We start from the raw sequence: 27,172 nt of genomic DNA, 5'->3' as shown, positions 1-27,172 counted from the left end.
TATCATTCGATATATTTTTGAAAAATATTGAGCAGGTATTTTTTAGTTTATCGATCTGTCATTCATTTCACGAAATATTCGCTTTTTTCTTGTGAAACTTTGGGACTCACCCATTTCCTTACGCCCCGCTCAATTCGTCAGATTTTTGAAATATACCCCCAGTTAATAGGGAAAAAAAACACGAAAAAATGTTAAGCAGGGTTTTGAAGGTGCTAAACGGTAGATGAGAGATAACTGATGATAATTTCCTGAACACGTACAGCTAATTTTTCTTCTTCTTTTTTTTTTAAACAGTTACAAAAAATGCAAAACTCAGTTTTTTGATTATAAAACGTTACTTGTTCATTTTAGGGAAAAATATTTTAAATAAGTGTTGTAGATTTTAAAAAGTTCTTTAATCTGATTACACTCATATTCATATACATAAACAATTGATCTAGATAATTGTAAAAAACCCTCATTTTTGCATTAATTTATAAATATTAATAACTTTAATTTTTGCACAATAATATATAATTTAACTACTTTCAATTATACTATTTAATGGGTTATTTAAGTGTGCTAAATTTCAATCAGATCGACCAAATAGTTTATAAGTTATTCAATTTGTTTTTCACAGAGAGCAATTGTTTATACAACTGTTCTTGCCCTAAAAATGACTCCAGAGATATTTAGCAAATCTAATCAATTATTCGAGACTCTATTTTTAAGATATATTAAAAAAAATTAACATTTTATTAAAATTGTTATTAAAAAAACCGTTTGAAAAAGACCGTACTTTTTAGGTTATAAACAATTAGAATAACTTTGACAGTTTATACGTCACACGCTTGCATGTAGGCTCACTGAAAAGCTGGTGAAAAAATACATATTAAAAAAGAAAAAATAATTTTATATGACCAATTAGAATCAAGTAATAATATATGGGCAATATGGGCGTGGGAATATACAAAGAAGTTGATCACCGAAGCCATCAACAATACAAACCCCAAAGAAACAATAGATAGGAAAAAACATTGTTGAAGAAAGACGAAAACTTAAAAACGGCACGTCAAATTCAATATAAAAAGAAATAGAGATAAGCACCATAAATACAACTATAAAACACTTGTGCAGAAGGGACCAAAATAATTATATAAAAAGCATATGTGAACAACTAGAGGAACATGCTGACCGCCAAGAATCTAGAGAACTTTTCTCAAAAGTCAAATATCTAGCGAGAGAATTCAAATCACAGACACAGATCATCAAAGATAATAGTGGAAATACCATAACAAACCCAGACGGCATCGCAGAGGTGTGGAAACAATATTGTGAAATACTATTCTCTAACATCGACCCAGACCATAATACAGAAAAAAGAAGTTATGAAAAAGAACCTCAAATATTGAAATCAGAAATAGAGTCGGCAATAAAAAAGCTAAAATGTAGAAAAGCACAAGGAGAGGATGGAATAACAGCTGAAATACTCAAAGAAATGGGAGAATTAGGGATGGAAGTAATGCTTAAAATTTGCAATGAAATCTGGAATACCGGAAAGTGGCCAAATGACTGGGGTAAACTCACGTTTATTCCCATATACAAAAAAGGTTCTCCGACAGATTGCAGTTATTACCGTACAGTAGCGTTGATATCTCACGCGAGCAAAGTACTTCTAACAATAATCAATGAAAGATTAAAATCCACTCTCTTACCGCAAATTCTCCAAGAACAATGCGGATTCGTCCCAGGTAGGGGAACAAGAGAACACATTTTTAATATTCGTCAAATTATCGAAACATCTCGAGAGTTTAACATAGAAACATATTTGTGCTTTGTTGACTACTCCAAGGCCTTCGATAACGTAAAATGGGAAAAAATGTGGCATATACTTAGAGAAATGGGTACGCCAGAACATCTAATCTATCTATTACAAGCACTTTATGGAAGTAAACGGCTAATGTAAGAGTTAATAATGTGGTTTCGAAAAACTTCAAATTAAAATCTGGAGTACGGCAGATATGTATAATATCCCCCATTCTATTCAACATATATAGTGAACACATTATGCATCAAGTTTTTGAGGAATGGCAAGGTGGAGCAACGATAGGAGGAAGAAAAATAAAAAACCTACGTTATGCTGATGACACTGTTATATTGGCGTCTTCACCAGAAGAACTGGAAGAGATTATGAATAGGCTAGGAACGGTGAGTACGGAATATGGTTTGAAAATAAATATACAGAAAACCAAAGTAATGATCATCGATAGAATCAGAAACAACCAACCGGAGATAAGAGACAATTATACTGCGAGCTTTCCAATAAAGTGGTTGGACAAAGGTTACGAATTTTGTATTTTGATTATTTTTTTTTGCATTTTGCAGCAGATTTTACTAACGCAGTCAGTAGGCACCGCCGCATTAATAAATGGCTAAGATTAAACATTTCTAAGAAGACGTCTAAAGAAGACAGGGATATTGAAAACTTAACCTCAAGTTTAACCTTTTGTGTCACCAAATCAATATATTTGTATATACAGTGCTCTTCAGATAAAAATATCTACCTCAAATAACTTTTGAACCACTGATATTTAGAAAAAAACGCAAAAACACCTCAAATAATAGTTGAAGAGCGAGACATTGTGCTATACTTAACCTTACCGGGAAAGGCACCCTCTCACCCCCCGTATCATCCCTTAATTTTTTTTAATTACTTCCACATTTTTTTATTCGAAACTTTCTATTCTACTCTTTGTTATGATTTCAAAAATGTATAACACTTGATGCTTACAGTGGTTATGAGAAAAAAAATAAATACAAAAGCAAGAAAACTTGATTGAATAAAAATTATTTTTTTAACAATTTTATAACATTTAGAATGAACATTTCACTACTAAAAATTTTAAAAATAATTATTAAAAAAATATTAACAATAATAATTATTCAAAATTTCAGAAGTCATTTTGAATAAATATTGTTACAATTTTTGGAAGTAAAATTTTTATTCTATATGTTTGTATGTAATAATATTGTTAAAAACATAATTTTTTTCAATCCAGTTTCCTTGCTTTTGTATTTATTTTTCTCATAAACTAATCACTGAATCATGTGTTATACATTTTTGAATTCAGTACAAAGAGGAGAATCCAAATATAAAATAAAAAAAGGTGGAAGTAATTTTAAAAAAAATTAAGGGATGATATGGGGGTGAGAGGGTGCCTTTCTCGGCAAGCTTAAGTATGGTATAATGTCTCCTCTGTCAACTATTATTTGACGTGTTTTTGCGATTTTTCTAAAAATCAGTGGTTCAAAAGTTATTTAACACGTTGACGGACAGTGCGTCAAATGTATAAGCAAGTGTTGTGACACTATATGTATTTTGCATAGTAGAATAATAGGGGAAAATACAACGTCTATAGACGTTGTGTCACATTCCATCAATGGAAATTAGACATCTATAGACGTTCTGTCTGTCAACGTGTTAAGGTGGATAGTTTTATCTGAAAAGCACTGTATTTTTTGTTATGGATGATCAGAGGAAAATCATGTATCACAATTTGCATAAACCTTTTTTGTGAAGTACCTACAAAAAATCTTTTCAAAATTTATTTTAAAACCATTTATTGAGAAAGTGGGAATAGAAAATTAAAAAAGTAATTAAGTTGCTACTAATTTCATTAAAATAAACGAATAAAAACATTGTTTATACTAATTATATATATACCTAGACAAAATATTAATAGTTTCATTAAATGAAATTATAATAGAATTAAACTTACCTTTTTAAAATACTATCAAATTAAAAATAATATATATTGGATTAATTTATAGTTATTATTGTATATTTATGTAAATAATATACTTTAATTTTACAATAATGTCGTAATAGTTACTTATATTTTACTAATTAAAGTAAGTCATAGCAAACTGCAATTTTTTTCAACCTGTTTCAAATTGGGATTCCATTCTAAAATATCAAACGAAGCTATTCTCACATTTACAGTCGTTAGCGATGTTTCACGAGTACCATCAGTTTAACGAGTCATGACTTTTTATTTTTCACTGCATATGCAATCTATGAAGTGGGTGATAAAATATAGATTCTCTTAAACAACGTGTTCAATTTTCAGCTCTTAATGTTTATAAACACTGGAAATATGATTTATTAAAAAAAAAATTTAACTTGATTTCTATTGGTCATATAAAATCCTTTTTATTATTTTAACGTGTATTTGTTCACCAGCTTTTTAGTGAGCCTACATACAAGCGTGTAACATAAAAACTGTCAAAGTTATTCTAATTCTTTATAACCTAAAAAGTAGCGTCTTTTTCAGACGGTTTTATTAATAACAATTTTGATAAAATCTTAAAACATTTTCAATACATCTTAAAAACAAAGTCTCAGATAATCTATTGCGATTTGTAAAATATCTCTAGAGTCACTGTTAGGGCAAGAACAGTTGTCTAAACAATTGCCCTCTGGGAAAATCAAATTGAATAACTTATAAACTATTTGGTCGATCTGGTTGAAATTTAGCACACTTAAATAACCCATTAAATAGCATAATTTAAAGTAGTTAGGTTATATATTTTTTTTTCAAAAGTTAAAGTTATTAATATTTATAAATTAGTGCAAAAATGAGAGTTTTAACAATTATCTCAATCAATTGTTTGTATATTTGAATACTTGTCCCACCAAATTAAAGAACTTGTTAAGGTCTATAATATTTATTTGAAACATTTTTCTCTAAAATGCACAAGAAACGTTTTATAGCCAAAAAACTGAGTTCTTCATTCTTTGTAACTGTTTAAAAAAGAAGAAGAAAAGTTCGCTGTACGTCTTCAGGGAATTATCATCAGTTATCTCTCATCTACCGTTTAGCACCTTCAAAACCATACTTAACATTTTTACGTGAAATCGACGATTTTTTTCCTATTAACTGGTTTGTTTTGTTTTATTAAGTGTTTTGCATGCACTTACCTTACCTTATTTTAATCTGACGATTTCGAGTTTTTCTATGGATAGATTTTTAACCCCCCCCCTTAACGAACTCCCCTGCATTAAGAGCCAATATATGGTAAAAGTACATTTTCAGGGTACAAGGTTTCTCCCCATGTAATAATCTGACGCGCTGGAGTAACTGCAAACATCCCCGCTTGGGCTCCCCTACCATTAGTTTTGTTGCTATTTTAAAAGAAATTTTTTTATTGTGAATATTAAAAATGGTGTAGCTTCGTAATTTACCAGAAACATGCGAAGTGACCACAACGTTTATGGTGAAGGCGGCCGGAATTACCGTGAATAGGTAGAAACTTTTCGGTGTCGGAAAGTTGGTCGAGAACACTTGGTCGACGGAAAATTAGTCGACAACATTTGGTCGACAAACAGTTAGTCGAATGCACAATTTATCGAATGTACAATTCGTTGACGAACATTTGGTCCAAAGGGAATAAATAATACATGACGGAAACACGCCAATATATAAAGTTAGTTTCTTTGTTTGAACCATTGACCAGTTAGTTTCTAAAGAATCGTATCAAAAAAAATTATTTTATAAATTGCCAGTCCTAATCCTTGGATAAAGTGTGAAAGGAAGTTTATTCTCACGATTTCTTTACTTTTTTATTGCTATTGACTGATTATTGCAGTCGAAAATATTGTACAGAAATGCCTCGATTCCCTAATAATTTATTGGCCTCAGCATCTCGCATATTTCGTCTTGTCCGCAAGTGCCCCCAAATTTGACTTGTCCGGAAATGCTCCGTTTGCAAGTGCACCGACACCAAAAAAAGAATGGTACAACATCACTAATTAAAATATCGTTTTATATTTCCTGTCTACTCTCCCACCGCAGCCAATTTTTTCATTAAATTTAAAAATAATTAAGATTTAGAAAAAAAAATTAACAAAACCCAAAAAAGATCAGATATATATAATACAATATTCCAGTTAACAAAATAAAAACCAATAATCCTTCGGTTTTCACCATTAATCCCTTTATCCTAAAGATAAATAACAGTTAACATTCGAACAAAATTTTACGAACAACATTTAATGTTGAGAGGTCCGGTCTTGATAGCAAGCAAATCTTACAGCTTTATATCGGTCCTGACAAATTTATAAATTCAAGTAGTTAAAAGTTGAAATATAATTTAATTTTTACATTGTTTGCAAGATAAAGTTTAAATGTGACAGTGTGTTAAAAAACCAACGATTCTGTGAGTACAAAATTGCATTATTTATATCTAACCATAAAATCAGAAGTTAAAAGGCAATATTTTATCGATTTCAATCCAAATTATCGATTATCGACAACAACTTTTTGCTGATTCAAGTAATTAGGCTGCCGTCTAATTTTGTTAAGAGGCCAGGTCCGGCTTCAGATCCGCTGTTCCAATGCATGTAAATTTTCAACGGGACGATGGCTGAAGCGGAATTAGCTACTACTTCACGAAATACACCGACTACGTCACATATCTCTTACTCTCATGCATTAAACAGTTTTAAACATCCTTCAAAAGACCAAGGTATCATACATTCAACCATACAAGGAATACAAGTTTTCGAATATGTAAAAGCTGTTGGATCAATAGTACAGCCCAAAAACGTTATTTGGGCATCCAGAATCGCAAACAACCGCATCTGCATCTACCTCTCGTCTAAATATATAGTTGACCAATTTCTTAGCTCCCACAAACATGTAATTATTGACGGCAACCAAATTGAAGTAAGAAGATTAATAACTCCTGCCCAGAGATTAATCATATCAAGTGTATGTCCTACTATACCTAATAGCATAATTGAAGACCATCTAAAAACTATGGGTATAAAATCCGTCTCCAACATGACGTTTCTACGAGTAGGCATGCAAGACCCGGAATACAGCCACGTGCTTAGCTTTAGAAGGCAAATCTTCATAAATCCTTTAGAAAATGCATCGATTCCTGACTCATTCCTAATTTCATTCGACAATACATCATATAGAATATACATTTCCATAGACGGTTTAAACTGCTCCAGATGCAAGACGGTCGGACATCAAGATTCTGACTGGCCTTCTTTATCATCATTAAGTAGTCCAATTAATCAAACGGAAACTGACCATCCAGTGAACGTACTCAACTCTGCCAATAAAGAATATAGCCAGCCAGAAGAACAACCACGGAAAGAACACGAAGAAGGTACCCAGACATTAAAGGAACCGAAACTTAACATCACAAAAAATCACGAATTAACATCAGCCACAAACGACCAAACCACTTCCTTACAAACACACAAAGAATACAGATTTCGTCACAACCACAAATATCCCAAGATTCAGTAATTGAAAGCGATAGAAAAATCTCTGAAGCTATTCATGTTACTAAAAGACAAATTTCCGCTTCTCCCGAAACCCTTGAAAATGACCTACCTCCTCCCACTACTGAAAAACAAAAAAATAAAAAGCCTAAAACTCAAGATTCTATTCCAGATATTCTCAATGAAATTAAAGAAAAAATTGAAAATAGAATCCCTTCCTTCACACTTTCTTTTCATGAAATATGTGATTTTCTGTCAAATTCCCTTCACTCAAAACATCCTGAATTTATTGCTAAAAATTATTCAAATGAAAGCGATGAAATCAAAGAAATTCTAAACTTTATATATTCTCAAACACAAAATAAAAGTTTAAAAAACAATATTACCAGATTGAAGAAGAAACTACTTCTAAGCAGTCTTTCTTCTACTGACGAAACTGACTACGAATCAAGTTCTCAAGTAAATAGTTAAAATGGCCAATAATACATTCATATTACAGTGGAACCTCAATGGTTATTTTACCCATATAGAATCCATCAAGCTTCTTATAAACGATTATCTTCCTTTAGTCATATGCATAGAAGAAACCCATTTCAAACATCAAAATGTAACATTAAAAAATTATGTTCCTTTTCTAAGAAACCGAATTACAGATCATTCAAGCGGCGGAACAGCAATTTTCGTAAGGGATGACATAGAGTCAACCGAAATACAACTGCAAACAAACCTGGAAATAGTTGCAGTGTCAGTCACCCACAAAATGAAAATTAATATTTGCAACGTATACTTACCTCATCCTACTGATTTAGATATAACTGAACTAAGCAATGTTTTAAACCAAATTCCACACCCAAAAATAATATTAGGCGATTTTAACTGTCACGACAGTACCTGGGGAAGTAACAAAACCGACAAATGTGGTAATCTCTTAAACAATCTCATCGATAATTTAAATTTAGTGTTACTGAACACTGGCAAATCTACTAGGTTAAATTCATACAATGGTACATTTTCAGCTATAGATCTCTCTTTATGCAGTCCGTCGCTAGCTACTTTATTATACTGGGACACATTGGGGTATTTGTATGATAGTGATCATTTCCCTATCACAATAAACATAGATACTAATGATATATTGACTTTTCCACCACGTAACGAATCTGCAACGTTCTTGCCAATCCAGAATTAACCTATTAAAAATTCTGTCAAATACCTCTTGGGGGGCTGATACAACAACTTTACTTAATCTATATAGATCATTAATAAGAAGTAAATTAGACTACGGCTGTTTATGCTACGATACTGCTAACAAAACATCTTTAAAAAAACTTGACTACATTCAAAATACGTGCTTGAGATTGGTTTTAGGTGCCACAAGAACTAGTCCAGTAAGTAGTTTACAAGTTCTGGCTAATGAACTCCCTTTAAGCCAACGAAGGCAACTTCTATCACTGAATTACGTTGCCAGAATTTCAGCAAACAAAAGCAACGTAACCTACTCAACAATATTCTACAGAACAAATATATCTTCTGATCATTACGAAAACATTGCAAGAAATAGGCTACCATTTCCTGAGCGAACAAAACGTATTGGTTTTAATTTAGAACAGTTCAGTCTCACTATACCCATTCATGTAAATTTTCCTCCCTGGATGATCAAACCTCCAAAAATAGATATGTCTCTAAAAGATCTCCCTAAACATTCCACACATCCTTTCCTTATCCAGCAAGCTTTTAAAAATTTAATTTCCAAATACCCAACAACTCATCGAATCTTCACTGATGCTTCCAAATGTGATGAAGGACATGCTGCAGCTTATATCTGCGGAAACATCAAGTCTACCGTACGAATCCAAACAAATTGTTGTATATATACCGGAGAACTTACAGCAATTCACCAGGCAATGAAAAAATATGGTTCTATCCATGAAAGCAAATTTGTGATTATCACCGATTCAATGAGCGCATTACTTGGGATAAAACAGCTATATACAACTCACGCTATTCTTCTCAAAATCAAAGAAGAATTATCTTATCTACAGAATCAACAGAAAGATATTTTCTTCATCTGGGTACCTTCCCATATGGGAATAATTGGCAACGAGGAAGTGGACTCTCTAGCAAGCAATGCAACTACCGACCAAAGTATTTCTATCACAGATCAAATACCTTGGACTGATCACAAAGTAAATATCAAAGGTCATGTCCACAGAACGTGGCAAACTACTTGGGATCAGACTAACAACAAACTAAAAGAATGCCTAAGTCAAGTAGGAACTAAACTCATGTTACCAAGTAATAGGAAAGACCAAGTCATCATCAACCGACTCCGAATAGGACATACGTTACTAACACACAAGCATATCTTCAACAAGGAGGCCGCTCCGATGTGTACCAATTGCAACACGCAACTGACAGTGAAACATATAATTATCGAGTGTCCAGTGTACAAGAAAGAAAGGATCGCGTGTGCTCTTAGTGACAATATTAAAAGTGTACTGACTTCAAACCTAAACTCCTTATTAAATTATCTCAAAATGACTAAACAATACACCAGATTGTAAAGCATTTTTATGTAATAATATGTATCTTACTGTTTGTGTATGTCCCCCCGCTAATAACCCTTAGTGGTTGATGCGGGTTTATTTGTGTAAATAAAAAAAAAATAAAAAAAAACATTTAATGTTCGTCGACGAATTGTACATTTGATGAATTATTGTGCATTCGACCAACTGTTTGTCGACCAAATGTTGTCCACTAATTTTCCGTCGACGAAGTGTTCTCGACCAACTTTTCTAGACCCGGAACTTTTAATGAACTCTATCCTGACTGTCCAATAGACAAGCACTATTTTAAGTCAGTTGTAAGCAAATTTTTTGAGACTGGTAGTGTTCAAAATAAGAAACAAACATGAAGAAATCGTAATTTTATCAGAAGATAAACATATTTCGGTTTTAAGTGAGTTTGTTGTTAATCCGTCTACTTCTACTAATACTGTTGCTCATGTTTGTGAAGTAGATCAGAAAATGGTTTTAAAGAGTCTGAAGAAAAATATACTTATTCCTGTCAACATAAAAATGGTTCAAGAATTAACTGAGGATGACCCAGATACACGGATGGAATATTGCGAAAGCATGATAAATAATAGTATTGCACAGAATCCTAATTATCTTCAACACATTTGAGAATTACAACAAGAATTATCGCAGAATGCCGTACTAGTGATCAAATGATGTTGCAAAAAGTTAGAGAAGAAACAAGAAATAGATTGTATTACTGCCAAAAAGTAAATGGGAAACAATTTGAACACCTTTTATATTAAAGTGGGTTTTTGTTTCTAATTACTCTCGAATTTGTTTATTCAGTAGGTATTAGTTGTCACTTGCAGTTAGTTACATATTTTGAATCATGAATTTAGTTGTAATAATTTAGACTGTAATAAATATTTTTACTTCTATTTAAAACAAAATTTCTTCTTCCATCCAAAAAAAAATCTTAAACAAACAAAAATTCATTAAATTGTTGCAATGTACGTATTAAAATTCATTCTCGCATAATTTAAATTCCGTCAATTTTCGAACAGAGGAATTACCTATACATTTTTGAAATCAGCATTTCAAAATATTTTAAATGAGATGTCACATAATGTACTTTTCTGTTAAAAAGAAATCAAAGTTATCACTGTCACCTGAAGAGGTATCGCGTAAAGTTCGAAACATTGATGATACAATATACTATGATTATTTTAAAAATCGACTTGACCGAGCGTTTTGCTTATGTACTAACAATACATAAATAAGTTTATAAGGGAGGTAACACTTATTCCAGCGCACTGTATATTATGCAATTTTTTTTGAAACGTTTGTTCAGCAATCTGTTAGTTATAAAAATTCTAACAATAAGCGTCTTTGGGGTTTGAAATAAAAAAGAATTGACGTTAGAGAGGTCAGTCCAATGACTGGACCTCTAGTATGGAACAAACATGACATTCCGATAATATGCTACATACAAACATACATTTTACATTTACAAACAATACATATATCTAAAATATAAACACAATTACGGTGAGGTATAAAACTTATTTATAAATAAGGTCCAGTGGATTTTTACGTTTTAGTCTGTGAGTTTGTTGACTATTATCAAGCAAGTTTATTGCCAGGGCATTTGGATGGCTTTCCTAGGCGTTTTATGTACCGAACACTGCACTGAACTATCACTTCACTGATAGTAGGTACTTCTAGATCACAATAATTGTCTATGTTTGACACGAACCATGGGGCGTTAGTCCAGGGCGCATCTGTTTTGAGATGGACGTTGAAAGGTGACTCAAATTTTTTTGCAGAAATTGCTTGAAAATAACTCAAATAATAATATTTAAGTTATCCTCCCACTCAAAATTGTCCGGAACATTGTTTAAATAATCAAAATGTCAAAATATGAAGGAAAAATTCGATTTTTTTATTGGTTTTTTGATTATAACTTTAAAACTATTCATTTCTGAGAAAGGTTGTACTAACATAACAGTTGCGTAATTAAATTTCCTACAATATAGAATTGGTTAGAAATTTAAAAAATAGTCATCCTTGTTGCAAAATAGCAATAATAGCGAAAAAAACCATACAAAAACAAGTATTCGCATTTTACGTTTTTCAACCATTTATGCTACACATAGGGCCTTCACATTTTACCCAGAAAAACTTTATGATATAGGAAAACCACACTGTAAATTTAATTAAGATCGGTTTCATAGATTTTGCAAAATAAATTTTGCAATCCAGCTTTCGCAAAAAAAATTTATTTATTTTTTAATGTTGCAGGACTGAAAATAAAGCAGATAGCGAGTTGATTTTTTTTTGCTTATAGAAGTGTACTGTACCTTTCATTTGCAATTTGCAAAAGTAAAATCGATTAATTACCACGGCGTCAGGAAATTTTTTAAATAAACATTAATTGTTGGTGCTAAGCGCAGATCAGCGGTGTTCGATTCACACAAGTTGATTTCCACCAAAATTTCTTCCGATCGTTATCTAATATGTTATTTTCTTACTCTATATTTTGCTGTATTTTAATATTTTAATTCCACAAAAATCAAACTAGTTTTATTATTGTTTGTGAAATATTGTTTAAACAATTGCATATGTTAAAAAATAATAAACTTTTATTCTCTAAGTTAAAATATATGACCGAAGAAATTTTTTGCTAAATAAAGTGTTATTTCAAAGGATAGAGTATGTGTTTTTATTTTGCAATAAACAAATTTATTTATTTATATCGAAATGTAATAAAAATTAAAATGTATTAATCATTATTAAAGGTTATTGAAATGCCCAATCAGAGCAAACTATCCGCTGTCCTGCGCGCAACACCAATGATTAATGTTTATTTAAAAAAATCCTGACGCCGTGGTAGTTAATCGATTTTAGTTTTGCAAATTGCAAATGAAATGTACAGTATACTTCTATAAGCAAAAAAAATTTCAACTTGCTATCTGCTCTATTTTCAGTCCCGTAACATTTTGAAAAAATGAATTTTTTTTGCGAAAGCTGGATTGCAAAATTTATTTTGCAAAATCTATTGAACCTATCTTAATGAAATTTACAGTATTATTTTACTGTATCATAAAGTTTTTCTGAGAGAAATACGAAGGTCCCAAGTTTAGCATAAACGGTTAAAAAACGTAAAATGTAAATACTTGTTTTTGTATGGTTTTTTCGCAATTATTGCTATTTTGCAACAAGGGTGACTATTTCTTAAATTTTTAACCAATTCTATATTGCAGTAAATTTAATTATACAACTTTTATGCTGGTACAACTTTTCTCGGAAATGAATACTTTTAAAGTTATAATCAAAAAACCAAGAAAAAAATCGAATTTTTCCTTCATTTTTTGATATTTTGATAATTTAAACAATGTTCCGGACCTTTTTGAGAGGGAGGATAACTCAAATATTATTATGTCAGTTATTCTCAAGAAATTTCTGCAAAAAAATTTGAGTCACCTCTCAGCGTCCAAATGTACTAATATTTTTACAGATACCTGGTCTACGTCTGTTATAGAGCGTAACACTTTGGATTGTAATCTTTCCATTATGGATATGTTGGATTTTGCTGCTGTACCACATAGCTGGATCCCATAGGTCCAGACCGGTTTGAGTATTGTATTGTATACCAACAGTTTGTTACGTATAGACAACTTCGATGTTCTGCCCAGTATCCAATAATGTTTACGAAATTTTAAATTTAACTGTTGGCGCTTTTTCCATATACCTATGTGTTCTACATGTCAAAGTTTTGTCCAGGTGCATACCAAGGTATTTAACGCTTTCGGCTTGTGGAATTGCTTTGTTATTTATTTCTATATTAGGCGATATTTTACGACATTTTGTAAATATGATATGTTGTGATTTTGATTCATTGATCTTTATTCGCCATTTCTTTGTCCACTTTTCAATGTTCCTAATATGCCTTTGAAGAGATTCGGTAGCTGTTGCGGGATTTTCATCTGTGACTAACATAGCTGTGTCATCTGCGAATGTTGTAGTCGTTACATTTTCGTTTGTTGGTATGTCGTGTGCAAATATTAAATATAATATAGGACCCAGAACACTACCTTGAGGGACATTATGCAAATTAAAAATTAATCTTATTTATGTGATTTTAGGAAAATGGTTATTATCCCTATCAATATTCCAGGATAAAATTTTTGAAGCAACTTCCATTATTAATAACTCAATGGAATTATGTATACATGTAAGTAATAACCCGGTCTATATAGACATTTGAAATAACAAAAATTGCCGGATAGCCAAATTTTGGTGGAGAGCTAGGGTATACCATAACAAATAAAGTTTTAAAAGTCCCCATCGATCCCATGTGTGCAACAAGAGTTATACGGGGTCAAAAGTCAAAATTTAAGATTTTTGGATTTTTTTCGAAAACGGTAAGTTTTATCAAAAAAGAACTTCAAACTAAAGTTGTAGATCTTAAAATTCTCTACAAAAATATTCCTTACAATTTTTTTCCTAAGAGTTGCCATTCCTGAGATATCGCGATTCTAAGAGTAACATTATACATTATATACACACGTCTCCGCACCACCTGTACCTGTGAGGTAGTGTACTTGGCGCGCTTTTTTTACCGTGGTTTCCCCTGTAGGCCTACTCCACTAACTATTTTGACAATTTTAGGATAATTTAAGGAAACAATACCGGTCAAGTTCTAGATATTACCTTATTATTGATATTGATTATTGATATTGCTATTGATTATTAGGTTAACTATTGTTTTGATTTCTTTCGACATTTTAATCAGATTCATATTCTTGAAAGTCTAATTCAACAGTCAAATTTTCTTCGATTTCATCTTCTTCCACTTCCTCTTGTTGGATGTTCAAAAATTGTTTAAATGTGACTGAGTTATTGGTATTTTCATTAAAATCACAGGAGTCTTCCTCTGTTGTACTAAACTGGACATTTGAGCAAGACTGACCTTGGCAGTTGGTACACGCTAGAGAACACAGCAGCCCGATTTTTTACATCCACATTTGGCACTACAACCTTTTTTGGCAATTGCAGTTTTTCTGGAGCTGGTGGGAGTAAGGTTTTACTGGGTTCCAGAGTATTACCTATTAATTTCCAACCCCAGTCTTCTGAAAGAAAGCAAATTCCTTCCGTAATTATTGTTTGCGGTGTGGAATCAAGTTCTGTAAAAAAATGACAGCAGTCAGACAAATTTTTTTTGTCGAATAATTTAAGTACTGGCGTTTTGCCGCTTCTGTACATTGCTGACGTAGTGTCGCAGCCGGTTTTCGCATGTAAAAATAAAATGTACTTTTGGCATTTGGGATAAGCCGATAAACTTTTCGAAGAATATATCTCTGTTCACTGTTGAGCCCTTCCAGGTTTCAGAAAATAAATAAATTTATCTACTTGAGTCCTTGCATTAAGCAGTACTAACAAATCAACATCATCACCAACTACAATTGTTGTGTTTGTTGCCTTAAATTTTTCAATTGCTGTCTCAATTATAAGGACATCTGCGTCATTTTTAGCTTGTTTCTCTTCAATATTCGCAGCTGTTAATTTGTCAGTTAACATGGAAATGAAACGAGAATTATTATTAATGTTATTGATTCGCTGGAACTGTTATATTTTCATCAAAGACAATCTCGGAACCAGATGATGTTTTTGTAGTTCGACCACGTTGTTCTGCAGCTTTAATATTCTTTGTCGAGTCAATGTAGCCATCAAATACCCCTGTCACTGTAAGCCCGCAATGTCTGCTAAATGGTAGACGCTTGTAATAAGTACTTATATTCACTCGAACTGAATCTTTAGCACTAAAAGAACTAAAAGAAACAGATAATCAGCCCTGTGATGGATGACCGAAGTTATCGTTAACGTAAAGTTATCCTGTAGTTATGTTATAATCATCGAATTGGTGTAATGTATCATACCTAACTTAACTATTTGCGTTATTTTTTGACAGTTCTTAAGTTATCTGGTCACTTTATAACGCGACGTTAAACCTCAAGTTATGAGATAACTCTGTAGTTATGCAAGGTTAGGTTCATCTTTTGACTTGTTTTTAGACAGAAATCAAGTGAATTTAGAAGCTAGTAATTTAATAATTAAGAATAGAAGGGTAATACAATTATAAAAATTATACAAAAATCAAATCGAGCGATATAAGTTGAAATTTTATTTTAGGTACCTACTGAGCTTTCTATCCAGAGTTGCCAGATGATATTTTATAAATCCCCCACTTAGAAACTGAAATTCCCTGAAATTGAAGCTCAGATACCCCAAAGTCCCCAAATTTAAATTGTTGCCGCATTTTAATAAATTATTAGTCAAATGAAGAGAACAGTAAAGCAAAATTCATACTACAATATCAACGAGGGCCACGGAAATAATTCATAGTTCCTATCGTCTAATATACCGTTCTATATACATTCGCAAATTTAATTTACCATGACCCCTTAAAAGCATCCATAATTTTCCGCCCCCAAAAAATCCCAATACAATTTCTGCTTAGAAAAATTTCAATAGACGCTTTCAAATAAACCCAAAATTTTGGAAAAATACACCAATCTGGCAACCCTGTTTTTATTTACCGTTTGAAAGCAACTTAGAAACACCAACGATCCCAAACAGCTGTTTGCTGTTCGGTCATTGGCGGTTGCCGACGACGGGTATGTTCGGAACAATCTCTCGCGCTCACTCCAACTTGTACTATTTGTACATAAGGTTATCTTTGTTACTTCAGAATTTGTTCCTCAAAACTTCTTTCTAATATAACGTTGATAATGACGTATAATAACGTATGATATAACTATCTCATAACTGCGAGCGATACATCACACCAAATTTTACCTATATAGTTATGGGCACGTTATTCCTGAGAGTTATCTTAACTTTAACTCAAACGTTAAACTTAACTTCGGTCATCCATCACACGACTGAATATGAACATAACCTACGGACAATACTGTAGCCATTGTTTACAATAGACAATCTGTTCTTTTTTAAACAATGGTATAGCCAAATGTTTTTCAAGGCCACGTGGATAGAGGAAATTCAGTTTGGCACTGATTATCTTTTGAAGAAATATTTTCAGAATAGTATAATATATTATAAAAGATACACAAATAGGCATTTATAGTTGTCTTTAGTGCCACGTTATGTATATAGGTGGCTTATATGTGCATATAATGTATAAAGTAACTTTTAAAATCGCGATATCTCAGGAATGGTAACTCTTAGGAAAAAAATAAGTAAGGACTATTTTTGTAGAGAATGTTAAGATCTACAACTTTGGTTTGATATTTTTTTTTTGATAAAATTTACCTTTTTCGAGAAAAATCCAAAAAATCTCAAATTTTGACTTTTGACCCCGAATAACTTTTGTTGCACACATGGAATCGATGGGGACTTTTAAAACTTTATTTGTTACGGTAAACTCTAGCTCTCCACCAAAATTTGGCTCTCCGGCAATTTTTGTTATTTGCCAACTATTTTGATGTCTAAGTTGACCGGATTATAAATTGTTTTTACTTGTAGTAATGTATCTCGTAATGACTTTACTCCAACTATGTGCATATGCAATAGCTTTTAGAATGAGTTTCTGCAGCACCACAATTGCAGAAGGTAATTACTATTGCTTCGGTAATGGACTTTACAATGGGTGTAATCTATTATACTAACAAGTAAAACAGCAAATATGAATAGTACATTGAAGAGAATATTATACGGAACAATTTATTGGAGAAAATTGGTCTTTTACGGGATATGTTTATTTCAGATATAAAGAACTTCATCAGTTTTACTATTTAACATCAGTTCAAAACGTTTTACTATTTGTCAGCGTCGACACTTATGTAATTATAAAAGAAATCTTCAATTCATCTTCAAACTCAAGTAGTACATACTACATTATGAAAATTGCCAATATAACCCTGAGGTGTACAGGATGCATATTTATAGATGCATTTATTTGATATACATTATTACGCTACAAACCCTCATTGATTTCGACACCTATTAAATTATAGTACACCTATTAAATTTTGGTGTCTATGTTTTTATTGCAATTAATATTATTGTAAGTATTGTATATTTATATTTCAATTTACTGCTTGAAAAACAAGAATAGAAATGTCTTTTCTTGTCTGAAAAATGTCTTTTTCAGAGCCAATTAGCCAGACTTGTTTGTGATTGATTGCAGATTCATAGTCATACATTTCTTATTTCATAACATAAGTACTACCATATTATTTTCATCGATACATAGGTACATTTTGTTGCTTTACTTTTATTTTTTTTTATAGAAATGTCGAAATTTTTAATAGAAATGTCTAAACGGCAATAAACCTAGCATATTTAAAAATGTGTTTTTTGACCCTAACCCGAGAAACAAGTAAAACAAAAATTAATAAAAAACGCCATTGAACAAAAAACAAATAAATATTTTTTATTTTTATCTATTTATAGGTGCAGATATAATTACTCGTATACAGTGCGTCCATAAAGTATCGCATAAATTCATTATTAGCTAAAGAAACAACATTATTAGAAATTACCGAAACAGGTCGACTTTTGATTTTAATTTATGATATTTGGCATATATGTATATCATACTAGTGACGTTATCCGCCTGGACGTGATGACGTAATCGATGATTTTTTAAAGGAGAATAAGGGTCGTGTGCTAGCTCATTTGAAAGGCAATTCGATTCTCTATTCAATAATATAAACATTAACATAATTATTTATACAGGGTGTCGAAATTTTTTTTATATTAAATTAATTGACACAAAAAGACGAATGTGCGTAATCTATTTAATTCAAAATACATTTTACTGCCGTCATAAAACAGAAATAAAATTTTTATTTGGCAAATAATCATTGCCTTAAATTAAATTAAATGTTCAAACTGTCAAGAGGCAGGTGGGTATTGAATTTAAACAAAAAGTAATGTTTATAATTGAAATAAACATTTTATTTCTGTTTTCTGACAGCAGTAAAATGTATTTTTTCTACGAGCGTGCAAAAATGTCTACTTTCGCGCACGCATTTTAGTTTAGAAATTTTCACTTTTCCGCACGCGTGTTACTTTTCCGCACGCGTGTTACTTTTCCGCACGCGTTTTTTACTTTTCCGCACGCGTGTTAATTTAGATATGTTAATATGGCCTTAAAGTAATTATAATACATGCAATAAACTAATATTTAGATATTATTTACTAATTTATTTCAAATATATCTTATTGTGTTCCTGTTTTAATGAAATTAACGCGACAATTCGATGAAATAAAATTATTTTGACATAATATTCGAAAGTCAAATAGGTAGACAATAAGTGCGTTCGCGGGAGCCTGACTAGTCGGCGACAAATTAGCAGCAAAACGCATGCGCACTTTAAAATTATATAAATAATACCGTTAATAGATAAATATACAAGGTATATTTACCTAGTATAAAAGTTTGGTTTTGACAACCTTGTCGAAGAATTAATTTGTGTATGTATTTTCATATTAATTAAATTAATTGATTAAGATTTGTTAATTTTTTAAAGACTGTTAGAAAAAATATTGTTCCTAACTCTTGAAGAAAGTCTCTTTTCCGCACTGGACTGCTTGCCGAACTCCCGCTTCGCGTCGTTCGCCAAACTGCAGTCGCGTGCGGAAAAGAATGACTTTCTGCACTTGTTAGGAAAATAACTATTTAATTAAATAAACTACGCAAAGTATTCTTTTTGTGTCAATCAATTTAATTGAACAATTGTTTTTGGACACCCTGTATAAATAATTATGTTAATGTTTATATTACTGAATAGAGAATTGTATTGCCTTTCAAATGAGCTATCACACGATCCCTATTCTTATTGAAAAAATCATCGATTACGTCCAGAAGCATGACGTCACTAGTATGATTTGTATGCCGAAAAAATCATAAATTAAAATTAAAAATCGACCCGTTTCGGTAATTTTTAATAATGCTGTTTATTTAGTTAATAATTAATGTATGCGTTACTTTATGGACGCACTGTATACGAGTAATTATATCTGTACTTTTAAATAAATAAAAATAAAAATATTTATTTGTTTTTTATTCATTGGAGTTTTTTTTTAATTTTTGTTTTATTTTGTTTCTCGGGTTAGGGTCAAAAAACACATTCTTAAGTATGTTAGGTTTATTGCAGTTTCGACATTTCTATTTCATCATCATTATCATCATTTGGCTCTACAACTCTATGTGAGTCTTGGCCGCGTTTACTATTTCCCTCCATTATTGTCGGTCCTGAGCAGCTATTTCCCATTGCTGTACTTCCATTTTGCGTAGATCGCTGGCTACTGCGTCCTTCCATCTCTTTCTTGGGCGACCAACTGACCTTTTTCCATCGGGCCTTTCCCAGAATGTGGCGTTTAGAAGTCTTTCGTCACTTGATCTTAGTACGTGACCCGCCCATCGTATTCTGTTTGATTTAATGTAGCGTACTATGTTTTCATCTCCGTATATTGTCTGGAGTTCATCATTGTGTCTTCTTCTCCATTCTCCTGTTGTCTCTTGTCTGCAAGGCCCATAGATAGTCCGCAGTATCTTTCTTTCAAGTACCAGTAATTTTGTTGTTTCCCGCTGATTCAGAGTCCAGGTTTCGCTTCCATACGTTATTGTGGGACGAATTATTGTCTTATATACTCTTATTTTTGCTGGTCTTGAGAGTATTTTTGATTTAAGTAGGGTCCTTAACGAGTAATATGCCCTGTTTTCTGCAATAATCCTGGCTGCCACGTCCTTTTCATAGTTATTTTCAGATGTTAAGATCGCTCCCAAGTACTTAAATTCTATTTGAATACAATAAATTGAAATATACAATACTTACAAAATTATTAATTGCAATAAAAACTTGGGTACAGTATTTCTCATGATCATCTTTCAGTGCGTCACAGTTTTTCGATTTCTTTCTAACGCATTAAATTGTATGTGACAGAAAAAAAGGCACGTCGGTGATTACATTTCGTCGGTGGCATTTTTATAACATTTATTCTAGTTATTCTAGTTATTCTAGTTGTCGATAGATGGCGCCATAATAAAAAAATATTTTTTTTTAATTAGATAATAATATTACAAATATAATCTGTATAATTTATAAGACTATACAAATCAAAGAAAATACCATTTTATAAATGCAAGAAACACATTTGATTTGTTTTTATTCCAAATTGAAAATAAAATGTGACAACTGTCAGATTTAACTAAAATGTCATGTTAGAATAAATGTCATAAATGTATATTATCACGGACTTACCCATTTTCCTATCATTTGTTACGCACTGAAAAATGATCAAGAAAAGGACAATACCATAATTTAATAGATGCACTATGGTTTGTTTTTAAACCAAGAGGAGTGATTCAAATTTACCGCGGCGTAATGCTTTTTTGTTAGTTGGTCCAACCGCAGGCAAGGTTACTCCTCTGTTATAAAATTTTGACACTAATGACATTTATCAAATTTTGACACTTTGGCACTTTATAGGTTAATTAAGTTATAGCGGATATTTTGTGTGTTTTGTGTGTTATTTCTTTAATTTTTAGATTTTTAGTCTGCGTTTATATAAAAAACAGTTGTTTTTAGAACTCTTTAGCGACGTATTAATATAATATAATATTTATGGATTACCGTTGAGGACCGACATGATCAACCAAAAAAGAAGATGTATTTGGTGACTTTTCTAGTGACTTTCTTGGGTGTGAATATGTCTTTTTAGTTTACTCCTCTTGGTTAAAAAATAAACTATAGTGTATTTTAAAAGCTAGCCGGTTTCAGCACTGTATTGGGACCGTGCAAGTTCGGCAAAGCGACCTCTATTTCTACGCTTTGTACTTTTATTCGCACTTTTAATTATATTAGCCAATTATATTAGTCCTGGTTGCTGGATAATTGTCAAGACCACAGTCCAAAAAAATAATAAGAAGAAAAAATAAGATGCAGGTTATGTTTAGCAAACGTAAACAATTGTATGTAGTAAATAAAATCAGTTATTAAAATGCAGTACTGCAAGCAAAATACAATTAATTAAATTTACCTTTATATAATAATTGCATATCATATCAATATTGTGGAGCAATATATAATTTTTCTGCGTCAATGACAGAAGGTATGAAATATACGTCAATTTGACAATTTCAATTGACAATATGAATTATTTAAGTTTGTTGCAATATTTCTCCGCGACTCGCGCACGTTCGTTTCTCGTTTCCCTTTCCAAGTACTTGCACACCGCGAATAGGAGCATTTGTAAATATGCGTACAGGATAGTCCAGTAATTTCATTAGACAAAGTCTTGTCGGTATGTACAATTTGTTTCCTGCGATGATATAATTTCTATACTCAATTTGCAATAATTTGAAAATTCTTCTGATAGTAAAGTTTCATTGAATTTTGTTACAAAACTGCAGTGTTCTAATATGATAGAAGGAATAGCATCTAAATCTGGGCCCCTTTATTGGTCATCTAGTTTATTTGTCAACATCAAAATGCATTATCATAAAAATAACGTAACAAAATTACATAGAAAAGAAACCATTAACATTTGGGTAATAGATAATAATACATAATAACGGAATAATACATTCCTGTATGAGTTATTTCTTCCTCTTCTAGCGCCGTCTTCATTAATTATGGTCGGCTATAACCATTGAAAATTCATCTTTATCTTCTGCTTTTTTTAAAAGCGTCTGCTTGTTTAACCCGGTCAAGTTGCGAAAGTTTTTCAGCCAAGATATTTATCTTGTACCCATTTCTCTAACCTAACCAAAAAAGTAAAATAATAGCAAGCTGAAAATTTGTTTATAGCTTAACGGTGTCTAGTCGGACAAACTTTGATGTACAGGAACACTAGAACAGGGGAAGTTTTAATTGTGGAACAGGTTACAGATCTCGAACGTCAGACTACGAAAACATCTAATGTATTTTGTCGGACAGAACTTTCAACTGATTTATTACCCTTTCCTTAAACTCTCAATCAAAAATCAGACTGCTACGTATCACCAACATAATTCCTGTTATGTGACATATTCGTGTCGGACTTATTAAAATGCCCAACATATTTGTCGGACAAACATCTTTTCATCGATTATATAAAGTTTGCTATTAAATAAACTTAAAAACAACCTGCTAGTTTTCACAATCATAAACTTGTAAGGATGACACTTACCACAATTAAATTACGTTTCAAAATTAAAACTTTCCCTGGTCCAGTGTTCCCATATATCAAAGTGTGTCCGACTAGACACCGTTAAAGTATTAACAAATTTTCAGCTTGCTATTAATAAACTTTTTTTGGTAATAATAATAATAATAATAATAATAGCTTTATTGCCCAACAGTTTCCCATTTATAGGACAAATACAGAAAAAAAATAATCACATAATTCATTAGTATAACATCTACAAAGTAATAGTAGAGACCTAATCTAAGTAAAGAGAAGCCATTTTTAACAAATCATTAAGTGAGCACGAAAAAATATCACAATGATTGCAAATACTATTATAATTCTTACACATGACAAAAAGAGGCGATTTAACTAATATATTTGCTCTTGCTCTTGGACACTTAAATAAAACGTTTGATCTAGATCTAACTCGAGGAACGTTGAAATTAATTTGTGCTAATAAATCACTACAGTCAATACTGTTATGTAATAATTTATACAAAAATGTTAATGAACTAATTTCTCTCCTTAATTCTAAACTAACCATGTCAACTCTACAACATAATGTATTATTATCACATCCACGGTTAGGATAGATTCCATCAATTTTAAATATCAGATATTTTATAAGTTTTCTCTGTACTTTTTCAATATCTTTTGTATAACAATTATATATAGGATACCAAACTAAACTGCAATATTCTAATTTTGGACGTACTAGAGAATAGTATAATAATTTTATTGGTGTTATGTTGGTGAAGTTTCTGCAATTCCTAATAATGAAACCGTACATTCTCATAGCTTCAGAAACTTTTTGTTCAATATGCAAATTGAAAGTTAACTTGCAGTCAAAAATGACACCTAAGTCTTTGAGGCTATTACATTTTTCCAAAACAGAGTTCTGAATTATATAGTTAAAGTTAACTGTCGTCAATTACCTGCAAAAACTCACTACTTTAGATTTTGCAGAATTTAATAGTAGTTTGTTATTAGTACACCATGTATCAATAGCAGTTAAGTTACGCTGAAGTTTTAAACAATCGCCAATAGTGTCGATCTTACAGAAAATTTTCAAGTCGTCCGCAAAAAACAATTTTTTACCGTTAATTTCTTGAAACAAATCATTAATATAAAGTAAAAATAATGGTAGGTGGGATCCAGGACTATTCTGAGTATGTTCCCTAAATATGCTGTATTTCGCTTTTTAATGGTAGTCAAAAGTTCTTCGTCTCTTCCCATTCTGTGCAACACTGAGTTATTTAGTAGCTTTGTTAAACGATTTCTACTTTATTTTCCAATATCCCCACTTCTCTCTAATTACTTTAGTGATCTAAATTGGCTCATAGGTAGTTTCTTTAAATTAATCTGTAACAGATTGATCTCATTAACTGCATTGTTGGCATCAGTTAAATTTAAAATGATTTCATTGTTCAACCGAATTTAGAGTTCAAATAATTCACTAATTATTTAATAGTGCAATTTCTGAATACACGTAAATTCACTCTAAAATTTATAAAAATGCAATTGGATCTTTTCCACTCTTTAATATCTTTTGGAACATAAAACAATTCCTCCTGAAAATCGTTAAAACAATTTTTTTTACCCAATTTCTGTAGCCAAAATGTAAATATATCTACGATAAATAGAGGGTGACAAGACGAAAACGAAACAGAAGAATTATCAGGAACTACAACATTTTATGATTAACGGGGTACACATTTCTTCGGTATTTTCGAATATTTTAGTTTCACCCTCAAGACAGGGGAAAATTGGCGCAACATTTTTTACTGGCAGTATGGGTCAAAGAAGATATCTTTTTTAAATCCTTGCAATTCCCTGTACATTATTTTTTAATAATTGATGGATTCGACCGTTACTTGATGGAAGTTCATTTTATCTCACAATAAAACACTGAAAAACGTTTGTTTTCTATACTTCCACAAAATGTATTACAATCCACAAAATGTATTACAACTATACAGGCACTTTGCCGAAACAGCTGTAGTAATAACATAGCTGTAATACATTTTGTGGAAGTATAGAAAACAAACGTTTTTCAGTGTTTTATTGTGAGATTATTTTTTAAATTTTTAAATTCTGTTCAATGGTTAAGTTTACCTCCTTGATAACTTGATTTAGTACGCCAATGATTTAAATTTTATTTTTTTTTCGCCCTGGTTTGTTTCATTTGTCATATTTATTACACTAAGTAAATTATACGATTCTTCTTCTTCTTCAAGTGCCGTTTCCTAATCGGAGGTTGGATATCATCATCACTAACTTTACTCTATCCACCGCTGCTCTAAGGAGTTCTATAGAACTGCTTCTAAACCAATTAAATTCTTTAACCATGACACTCTCGTTCTTCCTATACTCTTTCCGCCTCTTATGATACGATACAAACACATAAATGACGTGAAATAATTAGGGAAATCTCTTGTGAATATCATAATAACGCAAGTTTCAGAATTTCGAACAAATCTTCAGGTCATCAGTTTCATCAATTGTTCAGCTAAGAAATGAGTAACCAACCTAAAATATCCAATTTGTCCAGCTTAAGTTTATAAAGGGCTTATTTATTAGAATGAAGTCTAATTGATTTTTTGTGAATTTTAAAATAACTTGTGCATAATGTATTTCGCTTTTTAATGGTAGTCAAAACTTACATATAGCTATTACTATATGTAAGTTCCAGCTACATCTACATCAATACTGTTAGTTTAAATTCATTTATAAACAATAAGTGAACTTATTTCCGTAATAAAATCTTTCATCCAGATTTCATTATTTCCAGATTTCTTTCAATATTATTATAATTTTCTGATTTGGTGGTTTTATTTAAAAACTGTAATAATATGCTCTTGATCAAACCAGCGTTTCACCTACTTATATATTATGATGTATATAATACATAATTTGACCTTGCAATGTTCGAATCTAATGTTTTATTTTTGATCTAGGTTATAATGTTAAGCTGTCTACTTCATTTAATAGTAACGCCATATTTTTTACTTACCGGTTTATTTGATGGAGCAGATCCATTTTATGTTATACTTCAAACAGTTTGGCTGTTGGGTCATATAGGACGTGTCCTGATTATTGTAGAGCCCTGCCAGATTTGCATTAATGAGGTAAGTTCACGAAGAGTAGAATGGGTCATTTCAGAAACAATATACATAAGTGAATTTTTGACAGGGTTGAAATTTCTTTATACATTCGTTTTTTATATGGCAACGCCTCATTCCAAGCATCAGTCTTGACTTTCTGTAATAAACTGTAGGTTATATAAAAAATACCTATTCTATTCTTTTTTTAGAACTACATGAGTTATTGACTGACATTGTTTCTGCGCGGAATGGTCATTTGTACACAAAACGTTCAAGATATGGCCTGACGTTTGACTATATGCAAAATCTTCCACGTATTCGTGTACAGGAAACTTTTTACTTACTACAACAACTAACCTACAACGTCCTTTTACCACCGCGACTTTTGCACATGGTTGTATTTAGAAGTCCTTCATGATTCGCTCTCAGTATAATATGTCTTGGCCAACTTATACGATTTGCTTTGATGCATCGTATTATGTTTTCATCTCCATAGATTCTTCTTCTTGCAGTACCGTCTCCTATCGGAGGTTGGCTACCATCACAGCAATCTTAACTTTGTTGGCTACAGCTCTGAACAACTGTATTTAACTGCACCCATACGACTCCCTTAAATTTCGCAACCAGGAAATCCTCCTACGTCCCACATTTCTCTTTCACGAGATTTTTCCTTGGATTATGAGTCTAAGCAGAGAGTACTTTTCTCCTTTCATTATCTGGCCTAGATACTCCAGTTTTTTCGTTTGTATGGTTTTTATGACTTCGCATTCCTTCCCCATCTTCAGCAAAACATCTTGATTTGTTACTCTTTCTGTCCATGGTATTTTCCACAATCTTCTTTAACACCACATCTCGAATGCCTCAATGTTTTTGATGTTTATCTTTTTCAGAGTCTAAGCTTCCATGCCGTACAGCAGAATGGAGAAAACATAGCACCTTAACATTCTCGTTCTTAAGTTTATATTTATGTCCCGGCTGCATAGGAACTTTTTCATTTTGACAAACGATTGTCTCGCTATCTCCATAGATATTGTGATACAATTGAATCCAAAAGATGGCCTAACCCAGAC

General features: G+C 31.7%; 1 protein-coding gene across 1 annotated transcript in view; it reads left to right on the top strand.

The window, feature by feature from the left end:
* Positions 1-27,172, top strand: part of LOC114330224 (gustatory receptor for sugar taste 43a-like) — a 119,859-nt gene that overhangs the window by 70,525 nt on the left and 22,162 nt on the right. Inside the window, exons 4-5 of the mRNA XM_028279548.2 lie at positions 13,944-14,032; positions 25,956-26,126. Coding sequence (XP_028135349.1) covers positions 13,944-14,032; positions 25,956-26,126 — 260 coding nt within the window. The remainder of the gene's footprint in view (positions 1-13,943; positions 14,033-25,955; positions 26,127-27,172) is intronic.

The sequence above is a fragment of the Diabrotica virgifera genome, chromosome 7, assembly GCF_917563875.1.
Source record: "Diabrotica virgifera virgifera chromosome 7, PGI_DIABVI_V3a".
NCBI lineage: Eukaryota > Metazoa > Arthropoda > Insecta > Coleoptera > Chrysomelidae > Diabrotica > Diabrotica virgifera.
Note: the sequence above shows the minus strand (reverse complement) of the source record. Positions and strands in the feature narration are given on the sequence as shown.